Source organism: Typopeltis vanoorti, chromosome 4, assembly GCF_054136105.1.
Source record: "Typopeltis vanoorti isolate ZY-2024b chromosome 4, IOZ_Tvanoo_1.0, whole genome shotgun sequence".
Taxonomy (NCBI): domain Eukaryota; kingdom Metazoa; phylum Arthropoda; class Arachnida; order Uropygi; family Thelyphonidae; genus Typopeltis; species Typopeltis vanoorti.
Genome location: NC_143552.1, coordinates 4,019,110 through 4,044,572, shown reverse-complemented (window position 1 = coordinate 4,044,572; position 25,463 = coordinate 4,019,110). Strand labels below are relative to the sequence as shown.

The following is a 25,463-nucleotide window of genomic DNA, read 5'->3' as shown; positions in this document are numbered from 1 at the left end:
GTGTTGGGTTTATACTCATTCTGTAATAAAGTTATAACCCTGTTATATGATGAGTATGGCTTTAGGTCCTCATTATACTGCAGACTAGAGCTCTTAGTTTCATTTGTCATTATCATTTAGGGATCTGATAATGCCTCTTTTTTTTGTGCTGTGTGATAAGATAGGCATAGAGGTATCTCTCAGTATGAACTGCAACATACGTAAACTTGTTCTTGTCAGCAACTGGAGAACATCCAAATATGGGCAGCACTGTTTTCCAATGTTCAGTGGTTGCAGTGATGTAGATTGTTCAAGGAGCTTATAAGTTCATCTAGTTATTTCTTAGATCCTGGTCAGAGAGGAAATTGACATAAAGAGCCACCATTCTTCATTCTAATCCTGCATTCTTTAAAGCTTTCTTTTTTAAGTTCTCAATAAGTTCACCAGAAGTTAGGAAAGTAAAGATCCCATCACTAAACACTTTCTGTAGTCTTTATCTCCAAACTGGGGCGGGGTGGATCTTTGCAGTATTGAAACAGCTTGATAGAGAGAGAACATCATCATTATCATTTCTACGATGAGTTTGTTGATTGACTTTTTTTGATGCATAAGCTCTCCAGTTTATTTACTTTTAATGACATGGACATAACATGAGCTATACATATATATATTTCTCTTTGTGAAAAAATACCTGTGACTCAAAGAACAAAATTATTTTAAAAATTGTCATAACAAATTTTATTAATAAAGAGTTATTCAAATACAAACCCAATTGGACAAGTTTCAATTTAAGTGTGTTTAAATTTGTTTTCCCTTTCATTCTTTGTTATTATATTGCATAATGGAAAATAAAGATTAATAGAAAAATTCTTGTAGCAAAGAAATGAATGCTGGGAACTTAATTGCAAGTATCTCCATGCCATAACCACATCTTGAAGAATATTTTTTAGCATATAACTTACCAGTATCTGATCATATGATCAGTAAATTTCTTTGAATACATCATTACTGAATGATATTTTATGTTTGCAGCTGCTGTTTTATGATGGTACTCTGTATCATTTACTTACTGCTACTGAAAATAAATAATCTGCTTGGAGTATAACAGAAAATCAGTAGTTAGAATGACTTATACTCCACTGTTTGTAATGCTGAAGATGCCTCCATGCTAAAGATGTAGAATTTTTTCACTTTTGCTTTTCACAATTTTTCTTATTCTTATATGTTACTTTTCTATTTTATTATTAATGGGAAAATTGGAGAATTCTGTTCATTGAAAGAAAAGATTAATTAGACAGTTCTTGACAGTATTACTTCTTGATTATTTCAGGTCCCATTTTCTGAGGTGGAGAGACCTGCTGTTGAAGAAGATGAAAATTGCATTCCAAATGACACTGTTAAAGACTTAAATGCATCTGAAACACCAGATATTACTGATGGTTCAGTATTTCAGTATTTGCAACTATCAGGTTATAAGAAGCCTGAGGCAGTTTCTGTTTCAGAAATGAAACCAGATAGTATATGTTCAGGAAGAAAAACTGATGAAACTCAATTTCGAGGTTATAGGCATCGTAATGCTAGAGGAAGGTACCAAAGAAGAAATGAATGTCATCATCGAGAACAATCTCATAAGGAAAAAAGACGTTTTTTTGATTATAGAAATGGAGATGTTTTAAAGCAAAATGAAGAACTAGATAAAAAGTCTTACTCAGAAGAATGCCATATGAAACATAAGTTTGAAAGGCAAAATTTTAATTGCTCTGATGCATTTAAGACATCTAATCTGGAAAACACATCTAAACTGTCTCAAAGAAATGATGATTTTAGGACTTATTGTACTGAACAGAAGCAAAAATCACAATATAATGAAACTGAAAATAATATTCGGCACAGCCTAAACAAATCTAGTATTACTCAAGGTTATTCTAATAAGACCACAAGTCCATCAGTTCCATTTAGTAATACTGATAAACGCAGTGATATCTCTCTCACCCATGTTAGGCAAAAAGATTACTATAGCCATAACCCAAAGGATGAATACAGAGGTAGAAAACCAGATCGTTACTGTTCTGATAAAAGTCGTACCCAGAGATCTTGTAAATCTTTTACAAAACACAGTTTTAATTATGGCTCTTCTGATAAACAAAGAAAGGATGTGGATCATACTGATATTGTAGCTTCTGAAAATTTAAGCAGGTCTGATAATTCTCAAAGCAAAGAAAAAAAAGGTTTTAGCAATTTTCAAGGATATCTTGAGCATTCTGAAAGTGATTCATTCAAAAACAGTAGCAAAAGAAATTCTTATCCTTCATCAAAAAAAATACAGTCTCCTTGTCCAGGCTTTAAACAATCAAATACAGTTTATGGACCTCCAAGAATAAAACCGCCACCTGGTTTTAGCCAAAGCTGACAGTTGGCTGTTATTATTAGAGACTGTTATGTTTGGATAAAAGGATGGTTAAGGATGTGTTATTAGATAATATGTTAATCGGAATGTGTACTTACTGAATCATAAGCTATCATTACTATAATATTTCTGTCCCTGTTACCATTTATTGTAAGTTTTTGCTTTCTGTTACAGTGTTATTTACTTGCTATCAATCATAGTTGCTTTCTTTATGTATGCATAATAAAATTACTATGAAGATAAATTTTGTCATTAAAGTTATTTCTTTTACATCTAAAAAGCAGATAATTTAATAAAATGATGACATTTTTGTTTGTAACACATTTAATTTACTATACATTAGAAATTTGGATATTTGCAGAATTCACACTACTGCTACTTCCCTAGTTGGATGTCTTTTGGTGGAAAGTTGGAATAATAATGCTAATAAAACTGTGCAGATAGAAACTTTTACCAGAAAGAAACAATGATACTTATACTTAGCTGTTATAAGTTTTTTTTCACTTGGTTAGACTATAAATTATATATTTAGTTTAATCCTTTATTCAAGTGCAAGCAAACAAAGTTTGTGCCTGAAGTATCTTCAGGACTAGGGCAACTCTTAATAAAGGTGGACTAAGTTCTCATCACTTTCCTTAGTATCCCATAATGCAAAGCACATCTCCTTGTGGACATGTATAATGCTATGCATGACCCTTCCCATAATGCATAACATTATACATGTCCGCAAGGAGATGTGCTTATGGGATACTGAAGAAAGTGATGAGAACTTAGTCCACAAAATTGCTACGAGTTGCCCCCGTCCTGAAGATACTTCACTCGCAAACTTTGTTTGCTTACACTTGGATAAAGGATTAAACTAAATAGCTAATTTATAATCTATTACTGTTATTTTTGAAGGAAGTAAAGAAGGAAACTCAAACATACATGGATGTAAATTTAATCTATATAAAATTTTCACCAAAATATTTGATGTTTTAGGTGAAATATCATCTCTCTTTCTCTCTCCCCCTCCCTCCTATTGTTGCCAGTTATTTCATGGAGCATTTTGAAGAGGAACAGCTCCTTAATGACATTTCTCCTAAACCTTCAGTATATGGTATAGATATGTTGATATTTTTGCAGTATGGAGTTGTTCCCCATTCATAGTTTCATGGTTTTGATTCATGATTTTTTTCATGGTAATTCATGATTTTAATGGGCCTCTTATGTTGTTATTATTATCTGAGATCTCAAAGGAGTCAAGGATTCATTGAGAGAGGCTATATATATCACCCAAACCAGCTGTCACGTCTTCTCTTAAACTCTCTTATACTAGATGCACTCACTACGTTTAAAGGCAAACCATTCCACTCACTTTCTGTGAGAGAAAAACCTGGTTCTATATTTTCTCTCCACACCACCCTTAAACGAAAAATTTCATCAGATGATATCATATAACATATATTCAGAAGTTTATTGACCTCTATCATATCACCTCTTTCTCCTGTTAACCAGAGTCTGTAATTTACATACTTGCAATCTCTCCTCATTATCTAAATTCCATAATCCTGGTATAATCTTTGTAACTCTTCTTTGTGCATTTTCAACAGCTTCTTTATCCCCTTGAAAACTTGGAGACCAAATTTGCACACAATAGCCCAGGTGCTGCCTTAGCAAGATCTTATAAAGAGACAAAATTACTTTTTTATCCTTACATCTTGAGGTTCACTTCAACATAGTAGTTATCCTCTGAGTTGCATTTGCAATTTTTGCTATGTGACTTTTGACGTTCAAATTGTTATCCACCGTTATGCCAGACATCAGATTTCAATCGTCTTTTGTTTTACAGTCAGTGCATCAATACTCATCTGGCAATCCCTATCACCCTGGGGGGGATTCTGGATCCTAGGGTTGCCTAACCCATATTCATGAAAACATGAGACCCTGGGGAAATATATATATTGTAGTGGTGGGATTGTGACTGAAGCTTCCACGCAGGCCACTAAATGTCTTGGGAGATGTATTTTATAGCTTTCTGTTAGCTCATGGAAAGATTTTGACATGGAAACAGAAATCAGCATGGAGAAAGATTACTGTAATTTTCTGTGGATAACTGAGTTAATAATCTATAACACCAGATTAAAACAGAAAAATTGCCGTAAATGGACATGCCGCTTCCCAGATGAGAAAACTAAGAATGTGATGGATCTGATCTTAATTAATAAAAGATGGACGACATCACTGCAACAGTGCTGAACCTTTCAAGGAGCAGATGTTGACTAAGATCACCATTTGTTGATTGCTAATTTAAACCTGAAACTCAAAATGATGCACAGAAACAGGCCACTTAAGGTAACCGATATTAGAAAACTCTCTGATGACAATATCAGAAATATGTATAAAATAACACTGGACAAAAGATTTAAGACTTGGAGAAAACCGAGGACATAAACAAAAAAGTTGAACAACTAACTGAAATAATACTGCTTACTAAATAACTTAAGGAATTCACAACGTACAATAGAATATAAATTAAACTTTATAAATTAAATATTTCCAATATTTTGGCAACGTCACGTTGCCATCTTCACAGGAACTTAAAATAAAGACGTGCATGCAGGCACTACACACAGTAAATGAGGAAGAAGCAAGGAAGCTATTATTTTTCCTAAAAGTCCTGATGGTGTCCCCCTAGCGGGCAATGTTGCTATTCTTGGTCGATTGGGCTGAGGGTCTTCTGATTTAGGTTTCCCAAATTTGGGGCAGTCTCATGCACCCAAATTTGTTTAGGTTTGGATTGTTTCTTAGGGCTGAGGCTGATTCCATGAATAGCCTTTCGTATTTGAATTTACTATGGTGTATTACTGTAGCTTCTGCCATATTCTGTGGCATGTATCCAGAGCATGGTTTGCAAGACCAGAGTGGCTGTACCGGTGAAAACGGATGTAGTCCTTGTGTTCTGAAATTCCGATATTTGCTGTCCTGCCTGTTTAGCCAAAGTAGGACAGCTTACAGCTGCAAGGGACCTGGTATACACCAGGTAGGTCTAGGGGAAGTGGTTGGTCTTTTGTGGAGCGGATACGGGACTCCGATTTTCTATTTGGTCTGCAACAAGAGGTCAAGTCATGATTTTTAAGATTTTGGTAATTTTTCCCGAGGTACCTCGGATGTAGGGAATGGTGATGGATTTAGAGCAATTCTTGTTCTGAAGGCGGGGGGGGGTGGTGTTTTATTAGTTTCAATATTTTTTTGATTTCCATGTGTTTTTCTTTTGGAGGGAGATTCACCTCTCATCTGCATATTTTGGTGGCGCAGCCAGAAATTAAATAAATTTTCCAAAATTCTGTGTAGAACAAACACCGGTAGATCAGTCAAAGAGGTTGGCTCCAGCCCGAGGCGATTTCTTTGTGCTGTGATCTTTGCACACGTGAGCTTCAATGTTTGCGGCCAAATGGATAAGAGAGCAATCAAAGTTAAGAAGATTAGTTTAAGTTAGATAACGTAAATGTTAAAAGGCGCAGCAGACAACAAGACCTAATAAGAATTGAATAGTATAAGGTTTGATAGGATAAGAAATTAGAAACAACAAACGTAGATAATAAGATAAACACATATTTTTACAAAACCAATAGCTGAACTAAATAGTGAAGAAACCAAAAATATAAAAGAAAAAATAGACCCAAGAAAAATCAAAATCGGAATCTCAAAAATGAAAAGTATTAACTAATAATGGAGTAATAGAATTAATAGTAGTAAAAGTAACAGAATTAATACAGAGGAGTCTTAATTGAATCAAAAGAAAAGACAGACACAGACTTGCTACATAATGAGATCTGTAAGGAATGCTAAGGCACGTTAGTAGCAAATCCCAGTGAAAAACATGTTAGGCTAATTATATATAATATGAACAATGCAATCGACTCAATCCGCATGCAGAACAAAGAACTCTTCAGTGGCAATGCAAAAACACAAACAAGAGAAACTTGATTATAGAAGTCAATCCAGAGGTGAAGACCAAATTGCTGAAAAGCAGTGTTAAAATGCTGTGGAGAATCTGCCATTGTATGCAGACTACGTAAGTGTTCTGAGGTGCTTTAACTGCAATAAATTCCATATCATGCACGAGACTGCCGGCGGAAAAACCACCTCCATTCTGCTCTAAAGAACATAATTTCAGTGAGTGCCCACGAAATAAGTCCGAGATGAACTTCATAAATGGTCAAAATCACAAGCATGCCAAAACGATTGCTAACATATGGCACTAAGCAAAGACTGTCTGACATACAGCTCAAAATTCAAAACATAGATTATGGAAAGCAATAATAAAGCTAGCAGAAGCAGCACAGCAGTACTTCCCTGGCATGCCTTCTAATAAATCTTCAGCGCTCTATCAAGGCTGTAAATAACGTAATAGAAATCATAAATAGAAAAAAATATAGGATGCATTAATACAAGAACCCTACAACATCAACAGTAAAATATGCGGCTTTTCATTTAATTAAAAAAACATTTTTCAAAGGATCGGAAAGAAGGCTGCAATACTTGTTGTCAACCCTGAACTTGAGGCAGTGTTAATATCAATTTCTCAGCACAGCAATGAGGACTCAGTACTTATCGAAATTATGTACAGAGGAATTAAAACTTTTGCTGCAAGTATGTATCTAAACTATCATGCTGACATAAAATACAAGTTAGAAAAAATGGGCAACATCGTGGATTTTACCATGAACGACGTCCTAATTCTTAGAATAGATAATTACGCCCATCGGTTTTATGGTTTAACGAGAGCACAAACAATAGAGGTAAAAATTTGGATGAGTTCTTAGCATCAAATTCCCTACCCATACTTAACGATGGCTGTAACACTTAATCATTGGAAAATATCAGCGGAAGCAGCTTCATTGATTTCACAATAGCAAACAACACTATTTTACTCTGGGTTTCTGAATGAGGATGCGAAGAAAAGGAAGCTGTTCTGATCATCGCATATTAAGTTTAATTATCAGTAACAAAAGTTTAAATGGAATAAATACACAACACAAACCATCGTATTAACATCAAGTGCTTCATCAATAAAACCAATTTAGAGAGATTCATAAAAGTATTAAAAAGAGAATTTTCGTTCCTAATCTCAGAAACTAACGGAATTAGCTAACAGCTAATTCTGTTAGCTTAGACAAGAACCTAGCCATCTGGGCATCAGTACAAGCCGACATAGATGTCTTTGTGTTGTGTCCCCTTTCAATATTATTCCTTAAATCATTATATCAGGCTGCTAGAAGTGAGGTGTCTTCTACATGGGTTATGTGGTATCTCTATCACACAGAAATAGCCTCACGGTAGAGCCAAATTTTATTTGTGACAGAGTCCTCAAACCTTACCTCTCTTAAAATCCCAAGAAATTTATATTTTTAGACTGCGCCACTTAGAATTATTAGATTAAAGATAATTACTCAATCAAGAAGTAGGTTAGAAGATATACTCATGTGACCTAGGGTTGCAATCATGTCCTCAACCTTATTCAGTTAAACTCCCGCTCAGATCCGTAATGAGTTTCACAAGTGGTGCATCGAATTCTATACACAGACTCATATATTTAGTTAAAGTCAAGCAAGGTTTATTTGTTTCCAAATTTACAGTTTAATATACAAGAATATTCGTCATTCTAAATAAGACAGTCTAATTAAATCACTTAATTAGCTTTACTTCATCAGATATGATTTCTGAACACAATTTTCTCAAATAATTCACACAAAAGTAAATGAATCTGTATCATCTAGATTACTACCAAATTCCATTATTTAATTTCTATACTAACAACTGGTAACATTAACCATTCTCCAACATACATAGATTCAAAGTCAGTTAGTAACCATTCACTCATGACCTCCTATAAAACACACAAGGTCCTGACCTTAAATTGTATCTGAGTTCTTCACTAATAAATCTTCACATATCATTACACATTCAGATTGCATTCATATAAATAACAAATTTTATTTATCTCTACTCGATGGTACCTCTATCCATCTGCATCTGCTTTAGTCTATCTTCTGCTTTATTAAGACAATTCCTTGGTTCCCTCAATCTACCTCGGGTCAAGACCTTATAGTGATTATCAGCTTAGACTTCAGGACGCGTGCTTCTGCTGACCTTTCAATGGCATGGTCTGCCGCTACTTTCGGGGAATCTAGGACAGGGTTACCGCTGTAACATCGTCCTAGTCTTTAGGTATCGTTCGGCCATCTCCAAACCAGCACCAGGTTAAACCTTCACTACCCGAGGAAACATGAGAACTTCCACCCGACGAAAGACCAAGAGATCTTGGGGGGGGGGGGGAGGCTAACCCTTTTATACGTTCACCCTATCGGTAAATACCGCAAACTCCGCTGTTCACCCGGCACCTTGATTTTCTATGTCACATGACCTCGCGACGTCTGTTCTCTCCCTGCTTGTTCACTCCATGCGACCGCCAGAGGCAATCGTCAGCGTGTCCTTGAACCTTGGACTATCTTTCACACAGAATACATTCTAGTGTTTCTTCTATAAATTATCCTTACATCGAATTTTACATCACCACAAAACCATAACTCTCTTAATTTACACTTTCTCTGGCAACTTTCCTTTTTACATATTTATCTAATTCCCCTCTATTTTTATTTTACATTAAATTTTTCTATTGAGTTAATTATTTCTTTCTTCTTAAATCAATGTATTGAATATTTTCTAAAGTTTACAACAATACCTACTTAGAAGCAAGCATGTTTACTTAATTATTCTACTGGGTTTTTACTTCTTTGCTTTTAAACCATGATAAGTGGAATTTTAACATTCTTAACTTATCAGGGTATAACACTTGCTTCTGCGCTTTCATCAGGTCTGAAAAAAAAAAGTGACCTAACGCTCAGAACAACCAAGAAGCAAAACATCGATGGAAGAAAATCAGTACCTTGATGGAACGACGAACTAAGAGTCCTAAGAAAACGTGTTAACACACTAAGATGACAATATCAAACAACATACAATAACCAAGAGTTAAGAGAGAGCAGAAGACAGAAGTACTATAAAGCCAAATACAGCTATCAGTCTAAAATTACAAATGCGAAAACAGAATCATGGAAAAAATTCTGTACTGTTTCAACCATATCAAATCCTTGGAATAGCATATATAAATTAGCAGCAAGCAAGAATAAGACAACATATATTATCAACTATTAAGAAAACAGATGGCACCTACACTAAAAAATTAACAGAAACTGCAGCTATTATGATAAACAAGTTTATTTCTGATGACGATGAATCAACAGATGAAGAAATCCACAAAACTTACAAAGAATGAAAAACAGACATAGATAACTCCTAATGACAACTTATTTACAATTAATGAAATTGAGTGAGTATTAAGATCAATAGATCCAAGAAAAACTCCTGGAGAGGATAGAATAACCAACAATATACTCCTAAGAGTGTTTGTCGAATTCATAACAGTTGACAACGTAAACTGTTATGAATATTATGTTATGTTATGAACTGTCATAACATTTTAAATGCATAAAGAGGGTGATTTCCTTCAGTATGGAAACGCTCTAAAATTACAAGGGTGGTCTGAAAAGTTCTCAGCCTAACAATGAAAACACGAATTTATAATTTCAAAATTATTTTTATTTTTCACCATGATCTTGATTTTTTCACCATGAGTTTTAGGAAGAATTTTAGTTTATGGGAAGAGATAGAAGTCAGAGGGAGCCAAATATGGGGAATAGGGTCAGTGGTCCAACAATTCATAGTGCAGATCCCGTAATTTTCCCATTGCCAAAACAACTTTGTGGGCAGATGCATTGTTCTGATGAAAGATGATTTATTTTTCTTCTGCAAACAGGTCTTTTCTGAAGAATTTTTTCGTCTAGTCTGGTTAAAAGATCGGAATAATATTCCCCGGTTATTGTTTTACCCTTTTCAAGATAATTAATAAACAAAATACCTTTAGCATCCCAAAACACCGATGTCATAACCTTTCCTGCTGATGGAACCGAATTTGTCTTTGGCGCTGAACAACCGGCTTCTGTCCACTGTTTTGACTGCTGTTTGGATTCTTGTGTAATGGTGTTCCAAGTCTCATCCGTAGTAATAAATCGATGCACAAAATCAGTTTTATTCTTGTTAAAACGCTCCAAGTACTGTACAGAGATTTTCATGCAAGTGCATTTTTGAACTGCTCTGAGCAAGTGCGGCACCCATCTTGCACAAAGCTTTTCATGCAAAATATATCCTACATGTTCTTTTGAAATGCCTATAGTCTCAGCAATTTCACGCACTCTAACTTGCCGGTCATCCAGTACCATATCTCTCACTTGATCAATGATTTCTGGTGTTGTTACACTTTTTGGACATCCTTCACGTGGATCATCTTCAAAGCTGGTATGGTCACGTTTAAACTCGGCAGCCCATTTCTTAATTGCCGAAAACGAAGGAGAAGAGTGCCCATAAACTTTTATGAACTTCGAATGAATTTCTTTTGGCGTTAAACCTTTTACAAAGAATTTTATAACTGCACAATACTCAATTTTATACTGTACATTTCAAGGAACACAGCGGAGCCCCCTAGTATGTGTGTGCGTGTGTGTGTATATATATATATATATATATATATATATATATATGCCGACGGAAGCAAAAATGGAGGGAACGTCGGTTCTTTTGTTGCATATAACAGGCTATCCATTATATATAAGAATGCTGCCCTAGACTGCATCCTCTCTGTTCCAACTCTTGCTATAGTCCATTCACTTGCATATCTCCAGGAATTGGAAATCATCAAAAGGTAGCAACAATTTAGTGATAGTAGAAGCACTATAGACAGTATACAAAACCAGAGCAACCATATAGCCTTAATAGAACAAAGAAATCTGGTTTGGAATCTCACTCTATCAGAATGGGACATCAAGTTCTTTTGGGTGAATGCACATACTGGGGTAGTTGGAAACTAGAGAGCTGATCAGCTGGTTGAAGAAGCGGCTAGAAACAAGTTACCAAAAGTACTCGAAATCTGCTATAAAAACACTTGCAGAAGAAAGAAGCGTAGACTTGTGGGAAGAATGGAAAATATCAAAAAAAAAAAAAAACAATTTATTCTTCCCAAACATCAGAAGCAGACTCCAGCTAAAAAAACACTCCATTTCTCCAGGTTTAACCATGCTACTAACGAGACATGGAAAACTAAGACACTACTTACACAGATTCCATATCCTGGAATCACCATCATGCATTTATAGTCCACACCTTCAATAGACTGTTGACCACATACTTTACGACTGTCAGCTAGTGGACTCCATCCAGATGCCCATAGTACAACATGTCATCACTTTCGGAGACAAGTGGCCAGTGTCGAAACAGAGACTTATTGAAAAGTATTACTTAGGATGAATTAAATTTGTCATTAAGATCAACTTCCAGTCGTTGTAATGTAACATAAATTACTGATTATATAGTGTAAATATATGTATATATAAAAATATAAATATGGATATAAAGGTTGGAATATGCATATATCGATATAAAAATATAAATGTAAATGTTAATCAGTACTTGGAATCTACATGTAATATATGCAATGAAACATGTAGGAATAAATTACCTCCTGGTAGGGAGGTAATTTACTCCTACATGTAAATTATTGTAAACTCCTACATGTAAAATTATTGTAAACTCCTACATGTAAAAAAACATTTAAATTACCTCCTGGTAGGGAGGTAATTTACTACTGGGAGGAAAATGCACCACACATACCCTTTCCAGCATAGAAGTGACATTATCACCCCCCACCCCAAAGAAAGGGGGAAGAAAGATTTTTGTGCTTAACAGTGCAAATATTAATCAGCTGTCACTCTAATGTAAATAGATATTGTCCTATAGTAACTGTTATGTTCTTCCACATGCATGTCAGATCTTGTGTTCTTATACGGTATCATGTCAAAATAACTGTTAATGGCTTTTATTTAAAAAAAAAAAAAATGTAATTCACCTTATAACTGATATTTCGATGTAACATACCTCAACAAGAGTATGAGCATGTAACCTCTCTGCCTGACTGCAGAGAACCAAAAACTGGTTAATCCTGTACATAAGATTGTTAAGTTTACAATAATAATAATAATAATAATAATAATAATAAAATTATATATATATATATATAGATAGATAGATATATAATGTTTTCTTTTTTTCAGGTACTCATATTTCTTTATATACTTTCTATCCCTGAAGGTAAAGATTCATGTTGCTTTATACACTTCTAAATATTGCATGGTATTAAAAATGGTGATCATAGGTAAATTCTTAGGATTTATAATACAGTATATATATTTTATAAAATGAAAAAGTTTTAAATGCCTCTTTTAAAACTCAAACATCATTATAATAATAAATGAGTCTTAGAACTCCATGCAAGTGCCCTTGCAATAATAATAATTATAAATAGTCTTGTTTTAAAGCAATAATCTGTATGTTACTTGTTTTCATGCCAAGCAAGCTAATCCCCTCCCCAAGCAGAAGGGAAGGGAAGCAGTTTAATCATAGTCCCACTCTCAGCCAGATAGAAGATCTGTAGGTTGAACTGGAACATCAAATATAGATTAGATCAGTGTACTGCAATTCTATATGCACTAGTAGTTATGTTTAAGAATGTTTTGTTGTTCAAAATGCTCATCACACACTGTTGAGATATGCCTAAATTGATTAAAATAATATGGGCCAAAGGAGGCTTCAAGCACCATTGTGCAGTGATTTCTCTGAAATACAGTGCTATCCCATTATTTATTTCAACACATTTGGCTGGAAAAACCTCTCTTCATGTATATGAAAAACCTTTATAAAATCAACAAAAAACCTGCAACCAATAAAATACCTTATATGATACAGCCTGCATAATGTTCACTACGAAATTTTGTTCTTTTATTACTTCACCTCGTAAACTGATTTCATTTTTCATCACATATATATATATATATATATATATTTGTTTTACTTTTGAGGAATTTATGTTGGTCTTTTCTTGTCCTTTACCGCTTTTAAGTTCTAGATTTTAATCTTTCATATTTTAGTTGGAGAAATGACTGGCAGATGGTATGACACACAAGCAAAAGAAAGGGGAAAGAAAGCAGAGCATGAAGGAGCAAAAGTGTGAAAATGAGAATCGAATTTTGCATTGTGATTGATTGATACGAGGAGTCCTTGAGGAGAGTTTTATAAAATTGTGTTTTCTTGAAGCGAATATAAAGGATGCAGAGAGTTAGGGTGAAAGAGATGTTTATTTTAGTTGGTACAAATGATTTAGCAGGTGACAAGTGTCATATCTCAGAAGACATGAAAGAGTTGCTAGTGCATGCGAAAAAGAAGAGTGAAAAAGTAAAAGTTGTGAGTTTGTTGCCACGGTAAGATAGAGGCGAGCTGAAATGGAGAGCTAAGATTGTGAATGAATCAGTGTGCAGATTGTGCCAGAGGAATGGTATGAAGTGAGTTTGGAAGGAAGGATTTATATAAGGTGGATGACTTGCATTTAAATGGTTCATTGGAAATTCAGATGTCCAAAGTAAGGGAAACTAGAATATTTAGTGGGGATATTGTTGAACCTGGGTACAGGCAACCTAGATGTTATAAGTAGGAGAGTGAAACTCCGACGCAAAATGTAGCACCTGAGGTTCTTAACTTTAGTGGGCTAAGTAACACAAGGTGTCAGGAAGGTTGTGGGATGAAGAGGGTATTGTAGTTTATGTATACTAATAGCAGAAGTGTTCAAATAAGATTTTTTTGTCACTGGTTAGCACAACTCGACCAAAAATTATAGGCATTAGTGAGACGTAGTTGACAGGATGATATGGATATTAGGAATATAATGCAAAGGATACTGTCTTCAGAGAGGACAGAAGGAACAGGATGGGGGGTTGCTAAGATTGCAGACAGAGGAATTAAAGCCAGAAAGATTAGAAATACATCATCGGAACAGGGATTCAGAGTGCAGCTCATTTGAAGCTATCTGATGCGAGATAGACCAGCAGGACTAGATATGTAATTAGTTGATGCTATAATCCAGGGGTAAAAGTGAGAATTTAGATGACATGCACCGACAAATTAGCATGATGAGTACATCAAGTAATTATAATGGGAAATTTCGACTATGCGGGACATAGATTGGGAGGAAGAATGATCAAAGGCTGGTAAAATGAAATGGAATAAATAAATATGAAACTTATAAATGAAATGGAATTTATACAGCTACAGACATAATATCTGAGGCAACATCATGGAGGGGAAATGAGGTTCAAGAGTGCTAGATTTGATCATTGCATCAGAGAACTCAACACTAACTTATCTAGTGATGCTGCCTGAGCTGGGAGAAAGTGATCATGATCATGTAGTCTTGATCTGGGAGATTGCCAGACATGCAGAATTTTCTCTTATGAAGGGATATGTGTGGAATTACAAATCAGGTGATTATGACTAGCTGAGTAGTCAGCTTTCACTGAGCCATTGTTTTTAAAATTTAGAGTGGAAAGATGTTCATGGTAGGTGGTCAAGGGATGTTTGAAGAAAGCATCTGAATGTATTCCTAGAGTCAAAGGATAAATCAGGTAGAAGTCTGATAAATAGCTTCATTAAGCAGGAGATGCACACACAGAAAAGTTTGTGGAGGGATTATAAAGAAAAAAGGTGATCATGTTCATGAGCACTATAAGGTGCAGGCAAGAAGGGTGACCAGTCGAAAGGCTGAAGCTAATAAGGCCAAAAGAAACCTTAAAAGAGTTCTTTTGCTATGTGGCAAGCAAAAGAAGGAATGGCTATAGAAGGATGACTAAAAAGTGCTCTCGGTGTTCAGGTAACAGAACTATACCAAATAGTTGAATTACTGAGTGAGAATTTTGCAGGGTGTGACAATACCTGGTAGGAGAATAGAGGGTGAAAAAATGGAGATGCTTAAAATAAAATATTGCAGAACCTCAATACTAACACAGCCATAGGATTAGATGGCATACGCCTGTGTTACGCAAATGTGCAAGGGAATAACCAGCTCTTCTGACCAATCAAGCTGTTTAATTTAAGTCCCTAAGTAGTGGGAAATGGGTAGGTGCCAGTGGAATGGAAAGACGGCAAAATAGTTCCTTTGTATAAAGGAAGCTCCAAGACGGAAGTAGAAAATTATAGGCCAATAAGCATCTCAGGAGTGGTGTGGTGGTTAAGGTATTGGAGAAATTGGTGAAACACAGAATTCAGGCTGTGTGGATAGGAATATTATACATTATAAGGGAAAACATGATTTTGTGAAGGTTAGGTCTTACCTTAATAATTTGCTTGCTTTTTACAATTAACAGTGGAGTTGATTAAGGAAAATGGCTACTCAGTAATATTGCTAGACTTTTCAAATGCATTTGACAAGATTCGACGTAGAACCCTATTGCATAAATTGGAGCAAATGGGGATGATTTTGATTATTGAGTAGCTGATGAACAGATATTAAAGAGTTGATTTATGGAGGAGTTGAATCCAGGAGAAGACAAGTGGCCGGTGGTGCACCACAGGGCTCAGTACTTCGTGGTCCTCGGTTTAGTTTCTATATCAGTGTTCTAGGAAATGATTTGACAGGAAAATATTCAGTTGTTTAATGATGCTAAACTGGGAAGAGCAATGGTAAATGACAGGCACTGCAGAGATCCTGCAGGAAGACTTAAACAGACTAGCAGTATGGGCGAAAGTAAACGGCTGCCAGTTTAATGTGGCCAAGTGTAAGGAGATGCACTTTGGGAAGAGATCAGAAGCTGTTCTATATTGATGGAATTGAACTACAGGAAACTGATGAGACCAACAATTTGAATAGCAAGTTGAAGTTTAGAGGGCATATTGCAAAGGTAACCAAAACAGCATATCAGATGGCTTTAATTACACCACATCTGAACTCCAGGATTTTTGGGGATGAAGTTCTGGAGAGGATCTAGAGGTAAGTGACAAAGATAGTGGCATCTCTGAAATGCTCCGTATGATAATAGATTGACAGACTGTAGGGATCAAAAATTAGTGATGGGCAAAAAAAAAAAAAAAACGGGTTATGGAACTAACTCTGAAGACTTTTCATACATGGCAAAAAGGGAGAGAACAAGAGGTCACCAGTGGTAGCTGTGTAGTCCTAACACCTTTGCTAACCTCTCACGGTTAGCAAGAGTGTTAAGATGATTTTTTTGCTTTCAGGGTGGTGAATGGGTTGGTAGTGGTGGTTGTGGGTGCTTCATTACTGAATGAATTTAAGAAAAGAGTGTTAGGTATTGTGTAAATGATGGCTGGCATGTGAATAATCGATCTCCTGTGATGGGTCTTCTGACTCCATGGGAGATGATGATGATGATCGGCCTGTCTTTTCTACCTACTACAAGGTGAAGGCCTCTCCCTTTGTGGGAGGGTTGGGTCTACTCCCATGGTGACCCATTCCATCTTGGGAGAGTGTATATACTTGGATGAATGAATGTATGAAAGTGAGAAACAATCACAAACATCTATTTCTTCGACAGGATTCGAACTCGCAGACTAGAGAACGGATATGCTAACCACTCACCAACCAGACTGGCCCATGGGAGATACCTGTATATGATACATGCATTAGTTTACACATGATACATATATTACATGTAATTGATTACATATGATACATACTTGATTACATTTTTTTATTATTAAAATTACGAGTAATATGATTACATATTTACAACACACATAAGATTACCCATTTACAACATGATTATTTATTTAATTTTTGTTACAATGAAATTCGTACAGATTTTTTTTTCTTTCTTTTTTTTTCCCTGTATAATGTAATAATAATAATAATAATAATACAGCATTTTTTCATTTAACAATGAAAAATAATAAATGCTGTATTATTTGCTTGATTTTTTTAGTATATTCAATGCTGTAACTACAGCACTGAAATGTGATATATGAGTTTTGATTTTTTTTTTTTAAATCTTGGATGAGATGTAATTTCTCAGCTTTCATCCTCGAAGCTTATTTGTAAGCTTATCTGAGGATGACACCAGTTATTATTTATTGGGTTGTTTGCTGTGTTGGGAAGTTACGAAATCAAACCTATGTTTAATAGGTTTGATTTCCACCGTAGCCATTGATTGAGAAATTCGCATATGCCACGCACACATACAGACACACACACGATAACTTAGAATGTCTTGATGCGTCGCTGAACTGCAAGCCTAAACGAATATATTGTGTTTCATTTTGGGTGCGTGTTTCTTGTTCATAGTATGTCCTTAGAGCTCTTTTCAGGTTATTGTAGTTTGTAAGGTTTCTGTATTCAAAAGGTAATCTGTTTATCATGTCTGGGATGTAGAAGTTTCGTGTGGCCTTTCCGAAGTGATTATTGTATTTATATGTGATATAATTAGTTGTCTGAGGTCTTGTTATACGGTACGTATTTCTGACTGGCCTGTAGTTGGCATCGAAATAATGTTTTAGCAAAGCTGCATAGTGACATAAATGTTTTGCTGTCAGTATTTTGTGTTCTGACATTGCAGTGTAAGTAGTATGAGTGGCGGTAGTGACCAGATCAAGATAAGATAAGGAATCGTGACGTGATTGGTTGATGACGTCATTGTGTGCATGGCTTCATGGGTGTGGGATGTTTGGAATTTCCCTGTGGGCAACTGTGTCACTGGCTTCAGTTCTTGTGTTTTGGTTCGCGTATGGAATTATGGGTGATGGTAGAGATAAGGATTCGTGTTGTGATTGGTGGTGCACTAGTGACCAGATGAAGATCAAGATAAGATAAGGAATCGTGTCGTGGGTGTGTGTTGTTTTCAGAAGTAGGTAAGTGACGTCATTTGTTATTTGTAAATAAATGTCATTTGTTATTTGTAAATAAGTGACGTTGTTGTTTTGAATGGAAAGGATGATATTAGTGGATAAGAAATCGTGTCGTGATTGGTGGGACACTTTAAACCAGATCAAGATCAAGATAAGATAAGGAAACGTGACGTGAATATTTGTTGTTAGTTGTAAATAAGTGACGTTATTGTTTTGAATGGGAAGGATGATTTTAGTGGTTAAGTAATCGTCTCGTGATTGGTGGGACACTTCTGACAAGATCAAGATCACATTAGGATTCGTGACGTGAATGTTTGTTGTTATTGAGTTTGGAATGATAATTTAATTTAACTATATTCTATGTCACACAAACATACAGTTTTTTTTCTTCTATAGATGGTTGTACTAATTTTCCAATACATTTTGGGTATTTCTTTCCTGTTAAAGTGTGGGAATTCTTAGAGAAAGTAGTGATGGCTCTCGTGTTTCGAGTTTTTCTGAATAATTAATTATATACTTAAAAAACCTGTCCTTAAACACACACACACACACACATTAGATATAAAAAATCACTAATGTATCCATGTTGATACTCTAATATATACCCTATGATTATTCTTATGGAAAAAAAAACTATTCAGTATTAGAATTACGCTTACCAAAAACATACGAGCAGTTGTTATGTTTAAGTTAAAAAAGTACTTACAGTTTTCCAGATGACTCTTTGAAATACGGATATTCCAAAATAGTTGAATTTATATCCGCAACACAAACACAAAAACCACAAAGAATGAAATTTCTGTAAATACTGTAACCTGAACTAGTTACTTCGTCCTTTTGATTACAGACCGTAGATGCTGGGCTTTCGTCATTTGCAATATCCCCGAGCGAGCGGTTTTCTTCAAAGGGGATGACATGAGTCACATCCGTAAATTGGGGTATTGTTCAAAAGGTATCATTTCCTCAAGTTTGGATATTTCTCAAATAATTTCATATGACTAAGGACTTAGTATTAAGATGTTTGAATAACACATATCCTAAAATTATTCATTCTTCGTTACCGTCGGGATTCATTGGTGTTGTTAATTAATGCTTACATTTAATTTTAATTTAGAGTAGTATCCGATTGGTTGGCTGTATTAATTCTTTCCCACTTGGGAAAGTCTATGCACCGTTTTGTTTAGGGTAAGTGTTATTTCCGGTTTCGAATTCCGATTGCTGTTAGATTATGGAATTCTGATAAGTGAAATTATTATTATTTTTTCAAAACTGAAAAGAGTTTTCATTATAGGTTACTGTGTCTAACATATATTCACACCACAAAACACACAAAACATAGGAGTTGATAGATATTTCTGTAAATAACCAGAAAATCTAGTGGACTACTTAATTTACTTTAGTATCCGTTTGGTTCTCTGTATTTATCTTTCCCACGGTGTCCATCCTTGGTTGGAAAGTCTATGCGCTGTTTTGTTTAGGGTAAGTGTTATTTCTGGTTTCGAATTCCGATTGCTGTTAGAGTATGGAATTCAGACAAGTGAAATTTTTATTTTTTTTTTTTTTCAATTGATTCGTTATTTTCTGTATTTTTTACTTTTACAGGTCATATTCTAACAGAATAACTGAGCAGAATTAATAAATATATAAAGTATATGAGAATTTATTTTCCAACACTGTATATTTCTGATTAAGTCTTACCTTTTACGGTATCTATCTTATCCGGTCGCCTTTTGTTGTACGTAGGTGAGAAATCGTGTGTTTTGTTTTGAATTTTGGTTTCCGTTGGGAAATTACCAATACAACTATTAATTTTACCTTCGATTCCTTGTGCTCTTAACCTATTTCTGTAAGACTTTTAATTCAATGAATCAAAAAAAAAAAAAAAAATTCTCTGGTTACTTTGTGGCATGAAATTTCACTAGGGAAAAAAAAAAAATGTTATCTTCCTTCTTAAATTTGGATAACACATATACGACACCCAATTTGTTCATTTAAATTTACACATTTTATTGAACGAAATATTTACAAATTGTTTTTACTGAATCTATCAATACAGAAAATAAATAAATTGAAAAATACATCAAAGGTTCTTCCATGGTTGTGGAATTGCCATCGTATGGTTTTGACAATGTGACTCTCATCTGAAAGTTAATTTTTCGTTTGGCATTCGTTGGGAATTTATTACTGTAGTAAAATTAAGGGTTGTGTATTTATTTCTTTGAAACCAATACGTATACTTCAGAGAATTATTAAAAGCACAGAATCTTTCGTTATGTTTCCAAAAGCATTTAAAAGTACACGTTATGTTTTCACGTTTCGGGCATCCAATTTTATTTAAATCAAGAACAGGCCTCCCTATTAACTTCGTTAATGATTTTGATTTTTCTCTTCCTTTGGCAAGTAATATATGATATTTGCATGTTGATTCTATCATCCAATCTCTTAGTTTGTCCAAAGCTAGTGAACCAATTTCCCACTTCAGCTGATGGTTATATTTTATTAACCAAGAATTCTGTTTTTTAACTCTTTCAGGTAATTCTTTCCAATTACAAGGTGATTTTGTCACTGCATATCTTACACTAATTCCATCAGAAATACAAATTTCTTTAGGAAATAAATTTGAACTCTTATTCAACAAAATTGTACATCAATTATCCCAATGATAACTGAAAATTCGTATTTTTCACCCACTGTCGATTTTTCATAATCGTTTTCCTTCATTCTTCTTCTTCTTCTTAGATTACTTCATATGGCACCACAAATAAATAGTTATTTATTGTTATTTCACTGATTATTAGCTCTGATCGTATACTTTATGGTAACATTCGTTTACAAAATTCTAAACAATTAGAACTTTTCACAAAGAAACTTTCAAAGAATTTGTGGCTCACCCATTATTTTTGCATTACCAAACACAAATCACAAAACAGCAGCTGCAGTGGATGAACGATTACCTTAAGTCCAAAGTCACTCGACTCTGGTATTTTCTTATAGTACTGTTTACACTTACCATCCCCTACCCTGACCGTTCCTTCAAAAATGAACCTTTTGCGCAGATGACTCAACGACATGTTTTCACATGCTGTTGGATATACTGTTGGTGTGTTTTTATCTTACTTTGTGTAGGGAAAGGTAAAATTTGTATATGTGTTATCTGTAGAGTACAAACATTTTCTCTATGCCAAACTTTAAAGAAGTGTTAAAGTCACGTTTTGTTGGTTTAATTAGGTGCTTCTCTCTTTCTCTCTCTCTGTAAAAATAATCAAATTCTAACAGTCGTATTGTTAGAATTTGGTACGACTGTTTTTTCTAGTCTGGTGAAGGTATCTACTTCAGATGGAGTAACAAATTGTCACTTATCACTTCATTTTTACTTTATTCACAAAACTACAAATCCGTTATTTGGTATGGTCTCTGTTTTTAATTCCCCAATTACTAGAATGTACGGGTGGTAAAGTTTTGAAATAAGTTTCGACTCGCAAGAAAAATAAAATGTTTACATTCAAATAACTATTTATGATCACAGCAAGCAAGAAATTCATCAGCTTTTCAAAGTTTGGAAATTCATACCCATTTTGTTTTCATCATTTGGTATCATTTAAATGAAGAACGGGTATGGGTATTAAGTTTGTTAATGATTTTGATTTTTCTCTTCCAAAGGCGATTATTATTTGATATATACATGTTGATTCATTTGTTATCTGCATGCTACGATATCATTTTTATTTTCTGCAATAAACTTTTTTAGAGTTTAAGTAACGTGATAGACTAAAATATCAGTTGTCTCTCTGTAAATAACCAAATTCTAACAGTCGTATTGTTTGAATTTGGTACGATTGTTTTTCTAGTCTGGTGAAGGTATCTACAGATGTAGTAACAAAATTGTCACTTTTCAGTTCATTTGTACTTTATTCACCAAACTACAAATATGTTCATTTTTGAAGGAACGGTCAGGGTAGGGGATGGTAAGTGTAAACAGTACTATAAGAAAATACCAGAGTCGAGTGACTTTGGACTTAAGGTAATCGTTCATCCACTGCAGCTGCTGTTTTGTGATTTGTGTTTGGTAATGCAAAAATAATGGGTGAGCCACAAATTCTTTGAAAGTTTCTTTGTGAAAAGTTCTAATTGTTTAGAATTTTGTAAACGAATGTTACCATAAAGTATACGATCAGAGCTAATAATCAGTGAAATAACAATAAATAACTATTTATTTGTGGTGCCATATGAAGTAATCTAAGAAGAAGAAGAATGAAGGAAAACGATTATGAAAAATCGACAGTGGGTGAAAAATACGAATTTTCAGTTATCATTGGGATAATTGATGTACAATTTTGTTGAATAAGAGTTCAAATTTATTTCCTAAAGAAATTTGTATTTCTGATGGAATTAGTGTAAGATATGCAGTGACAAAATCACCTTGTAATTGGAAAGAATTACCTGAAAGAGTTAAAAAACAGAATTCTTGGTTAATAAAATATAACCATCAGCTGAAGTGGGAAATTGGTTCACTAGCTTTGGACAAACTAAGAGATTGGATGATAGAATCAACATGCAAATATCATATATTACTTGCCAAAGGAAGAGAAAAATCAAAATCATTAACGAAGTTAATAGGGAGGCCTGTTCTTGATTTAAATAAAATTGGATGCCCGAAACGTGAAAACATAACGTGTACTTTTAAATGCTTTTGGAAACATAACGAAAGATTCTGTGCTTTTAATAATTCTCTGAAGTATATGTATTGGTTTCAAAGAAATAAATACACAACCCTTAATTTTACTACAGTAATAAATTCCCAACGAATGCCAAACGAAAAATTAACTTTCAGATGAGAGTCACATTGTCAAAACCATACGATGGCAATTCCACAACCATGGAAGAACCTTTGATGTATTTTTCAATTTATTTATTTTCTGTATTGATAGATTCAGTAAAAACAATTTGTAAATAATATTTCGTTCAATAAAATGTGTAAATTTAAATGAACAAATTGGGTGTCGTATATGTGTTATCCAAATTTAAGAAGGAAGATAAAATTTTTTTTTTTTTTTTCCCTAGTGAAATTTCATGCCACAAAGTAAGCAGAGAATTTTTTTTTTTTTGATTCATTGAATTAAAAGTCTTACAGAAATAGGTTAAGAGCACAAGGAATCGAAGGTAAAATTAATAGTTATATTGGTAATTTCCCAACGGAAACCAAGCGTTCAAAACAAAACACACGATTTCTCACCTACGTACAACAAAAGGCGACCGGATAAGATAGATACCGTAAAAGGTAAGACTTAATCAGAAATATACAGTGTTGGAAAATAAATTCTCATATACTTTATATATTTATTAATTCTGCTCAGTTATTCTGTTAGAATATGACCTGTAAAAGTAAAAAATACAGAAAATAACGAATCAATTGAAAAAAAAAATAATAAAAATTTCACTTGTCTGAATTCCATACTCTAACAGCAATCGGAATTCGAAACCGGAAATAACACTTACCCTAAACAAAACAGCGCATAGACTTTCCAACCAAGGATGGACACCGTGGGAAAGATAAATACAGAGAACCAAATGGATACTAAAGTAAATTAAGTAGTCCACTAGATTTTCTGGTTATTTACAGAAATATCTATCAACTCCTATGTTTTGTGTGTTTTGTGGTGTGAATATATGTTAGACACAGTAACCTATAATGAAAACTCTTTTCAGTTTTGAAAAAAAAATAATAATTTCACTTATCAGAATTCCATAATCTAACAGCAATCGGAATTCGAAACCGGAAATAACACTTACCCTAAACAAAATGGCGCATAGACTTTCCCAAGTGGGAAAGAATTAATACAGCCAACCAATCGGATACTACTCTAAATTAAAATTAAATGTAAGCATTAATTAACAACACCAATGAATCCCGACGGTAACGAAGAATGAATAATTTTAGGATATGTGTTATTCAAACATCTTAATACTAAGTCCTTAGTCATATGAAATTATTTGAGAAATATCCAAACTTGAGGAAATGATACCTTTTGAACAATACCCCAATTTACGGATGTGACTCATGTCATCCCCTTTGAAGAAAACCGCTCGCTCGGGGATATTGCAATGACGAAAGCCCAGCATCTACGGTCTGTAATCAAAAGGACGAAGTAACTAGTTCAGGTTACAGTATTTACAGAAATTTCATTCTTTGTGGTTTTTGTGTTTGTGTTGTGGATATAAATTCAACTATTTTGGAATATTCGTATTTCGAAGAGTCATCTGGAAAACTGTAAGTACTTTTTTAACTTAAACATAACAACTGCTCGTATGTTTTTGGTAAGCGTAATTCTAATACTGAATAGTTTTTTTTTCCATAAGAATAATCATAGGGTATATATTAGAGTATCAACATGGATACATTAGTGATTTTTTATATCTAATGTGTGTGTGTGTGTGTGTGTGTATGTGTGTTTAAGGACAGGTTTTTTAAGTATATAATTAATTATTCAGAAAAACTCGAAACACGAGAGCCATCACGACTTTCTCTAAGAATTCCCACACTTTAACAGGAAAGAAATACCCAAAATGTATTGGAAAATTAGTACAACCATCTATAGAAGAAAAAAAACTGTATGTTTGTGTGACATAGAATATAGTTAAATTAAATTATCATTCCAAACTCAATAACAACAAACATTCACGTCACGAATCCTAATGTGATCTTGATCTTGTCAGAAGTGTCCCACCAATCACGAGACGATTACTTAACCACTAAAATCATCCTTCCCATTCAAAACAATAACGTCACTTATTTACAACTAACAACAAATATTCACGTCACGTTTCCTTATCTTATCTTGATCTGGTTTAAAGTGTCCCACCAATCACGACACGATTTCTTATCCACTAATATCATCCTTTCCATTCAAAACAACAACGTCACTTATTTACAAATAACAAATGACATTTATTTACAAATAACAAATGACGTCACTTACCTACTTCTGAAAACAACACACACCCACGACACGATTCCTTATCTTATCTTGATCTTCATCTGGTCACTAGTGCACCACCAATCACAACACGAATCCTTATCTCTACCATCACCCATAATTCCATACGCGAACCAAAACACAAGAACTGAAGCCAGTGACACAGTTGCCCACAGGGAAATTCCAAACATCCCACACCCATGAAGCCATGCACACAATGACGTCATCAACCAATCACGTCACGATTCCTTATCTTATCTTGA

The 25,463-nt window shown here is 34.3% G+C and overlaps 1 protein-coding gene across 2 annotated transcripts in view; it reads left to right on the top strand.

The window, feature by feature from the left end:
* LOC150107081 (uncharacterized) overlaps positions 1-2,594 on the top strand; it is a 183,417-nt gene extending 180,823 nt beyond the window's left edge. For both annotated transcript variants that reach the window (XM_090390987.1, XM_090390988.1), the window contains one exon: positions 1,310-2,594. In XM_090390987.1, coding sequence (XP_090247113.1) covers positions 1,310-2,389 — 1,080 coding nt within the window. In that variant the 3' untranslated portion in view covers positions 2,390-2,594. The remainder of the gene's footprint in view (positions 1-1,309) is intronic.
* Positions 2,595-25,463: the final 22,869 nt, after the last annotated feature.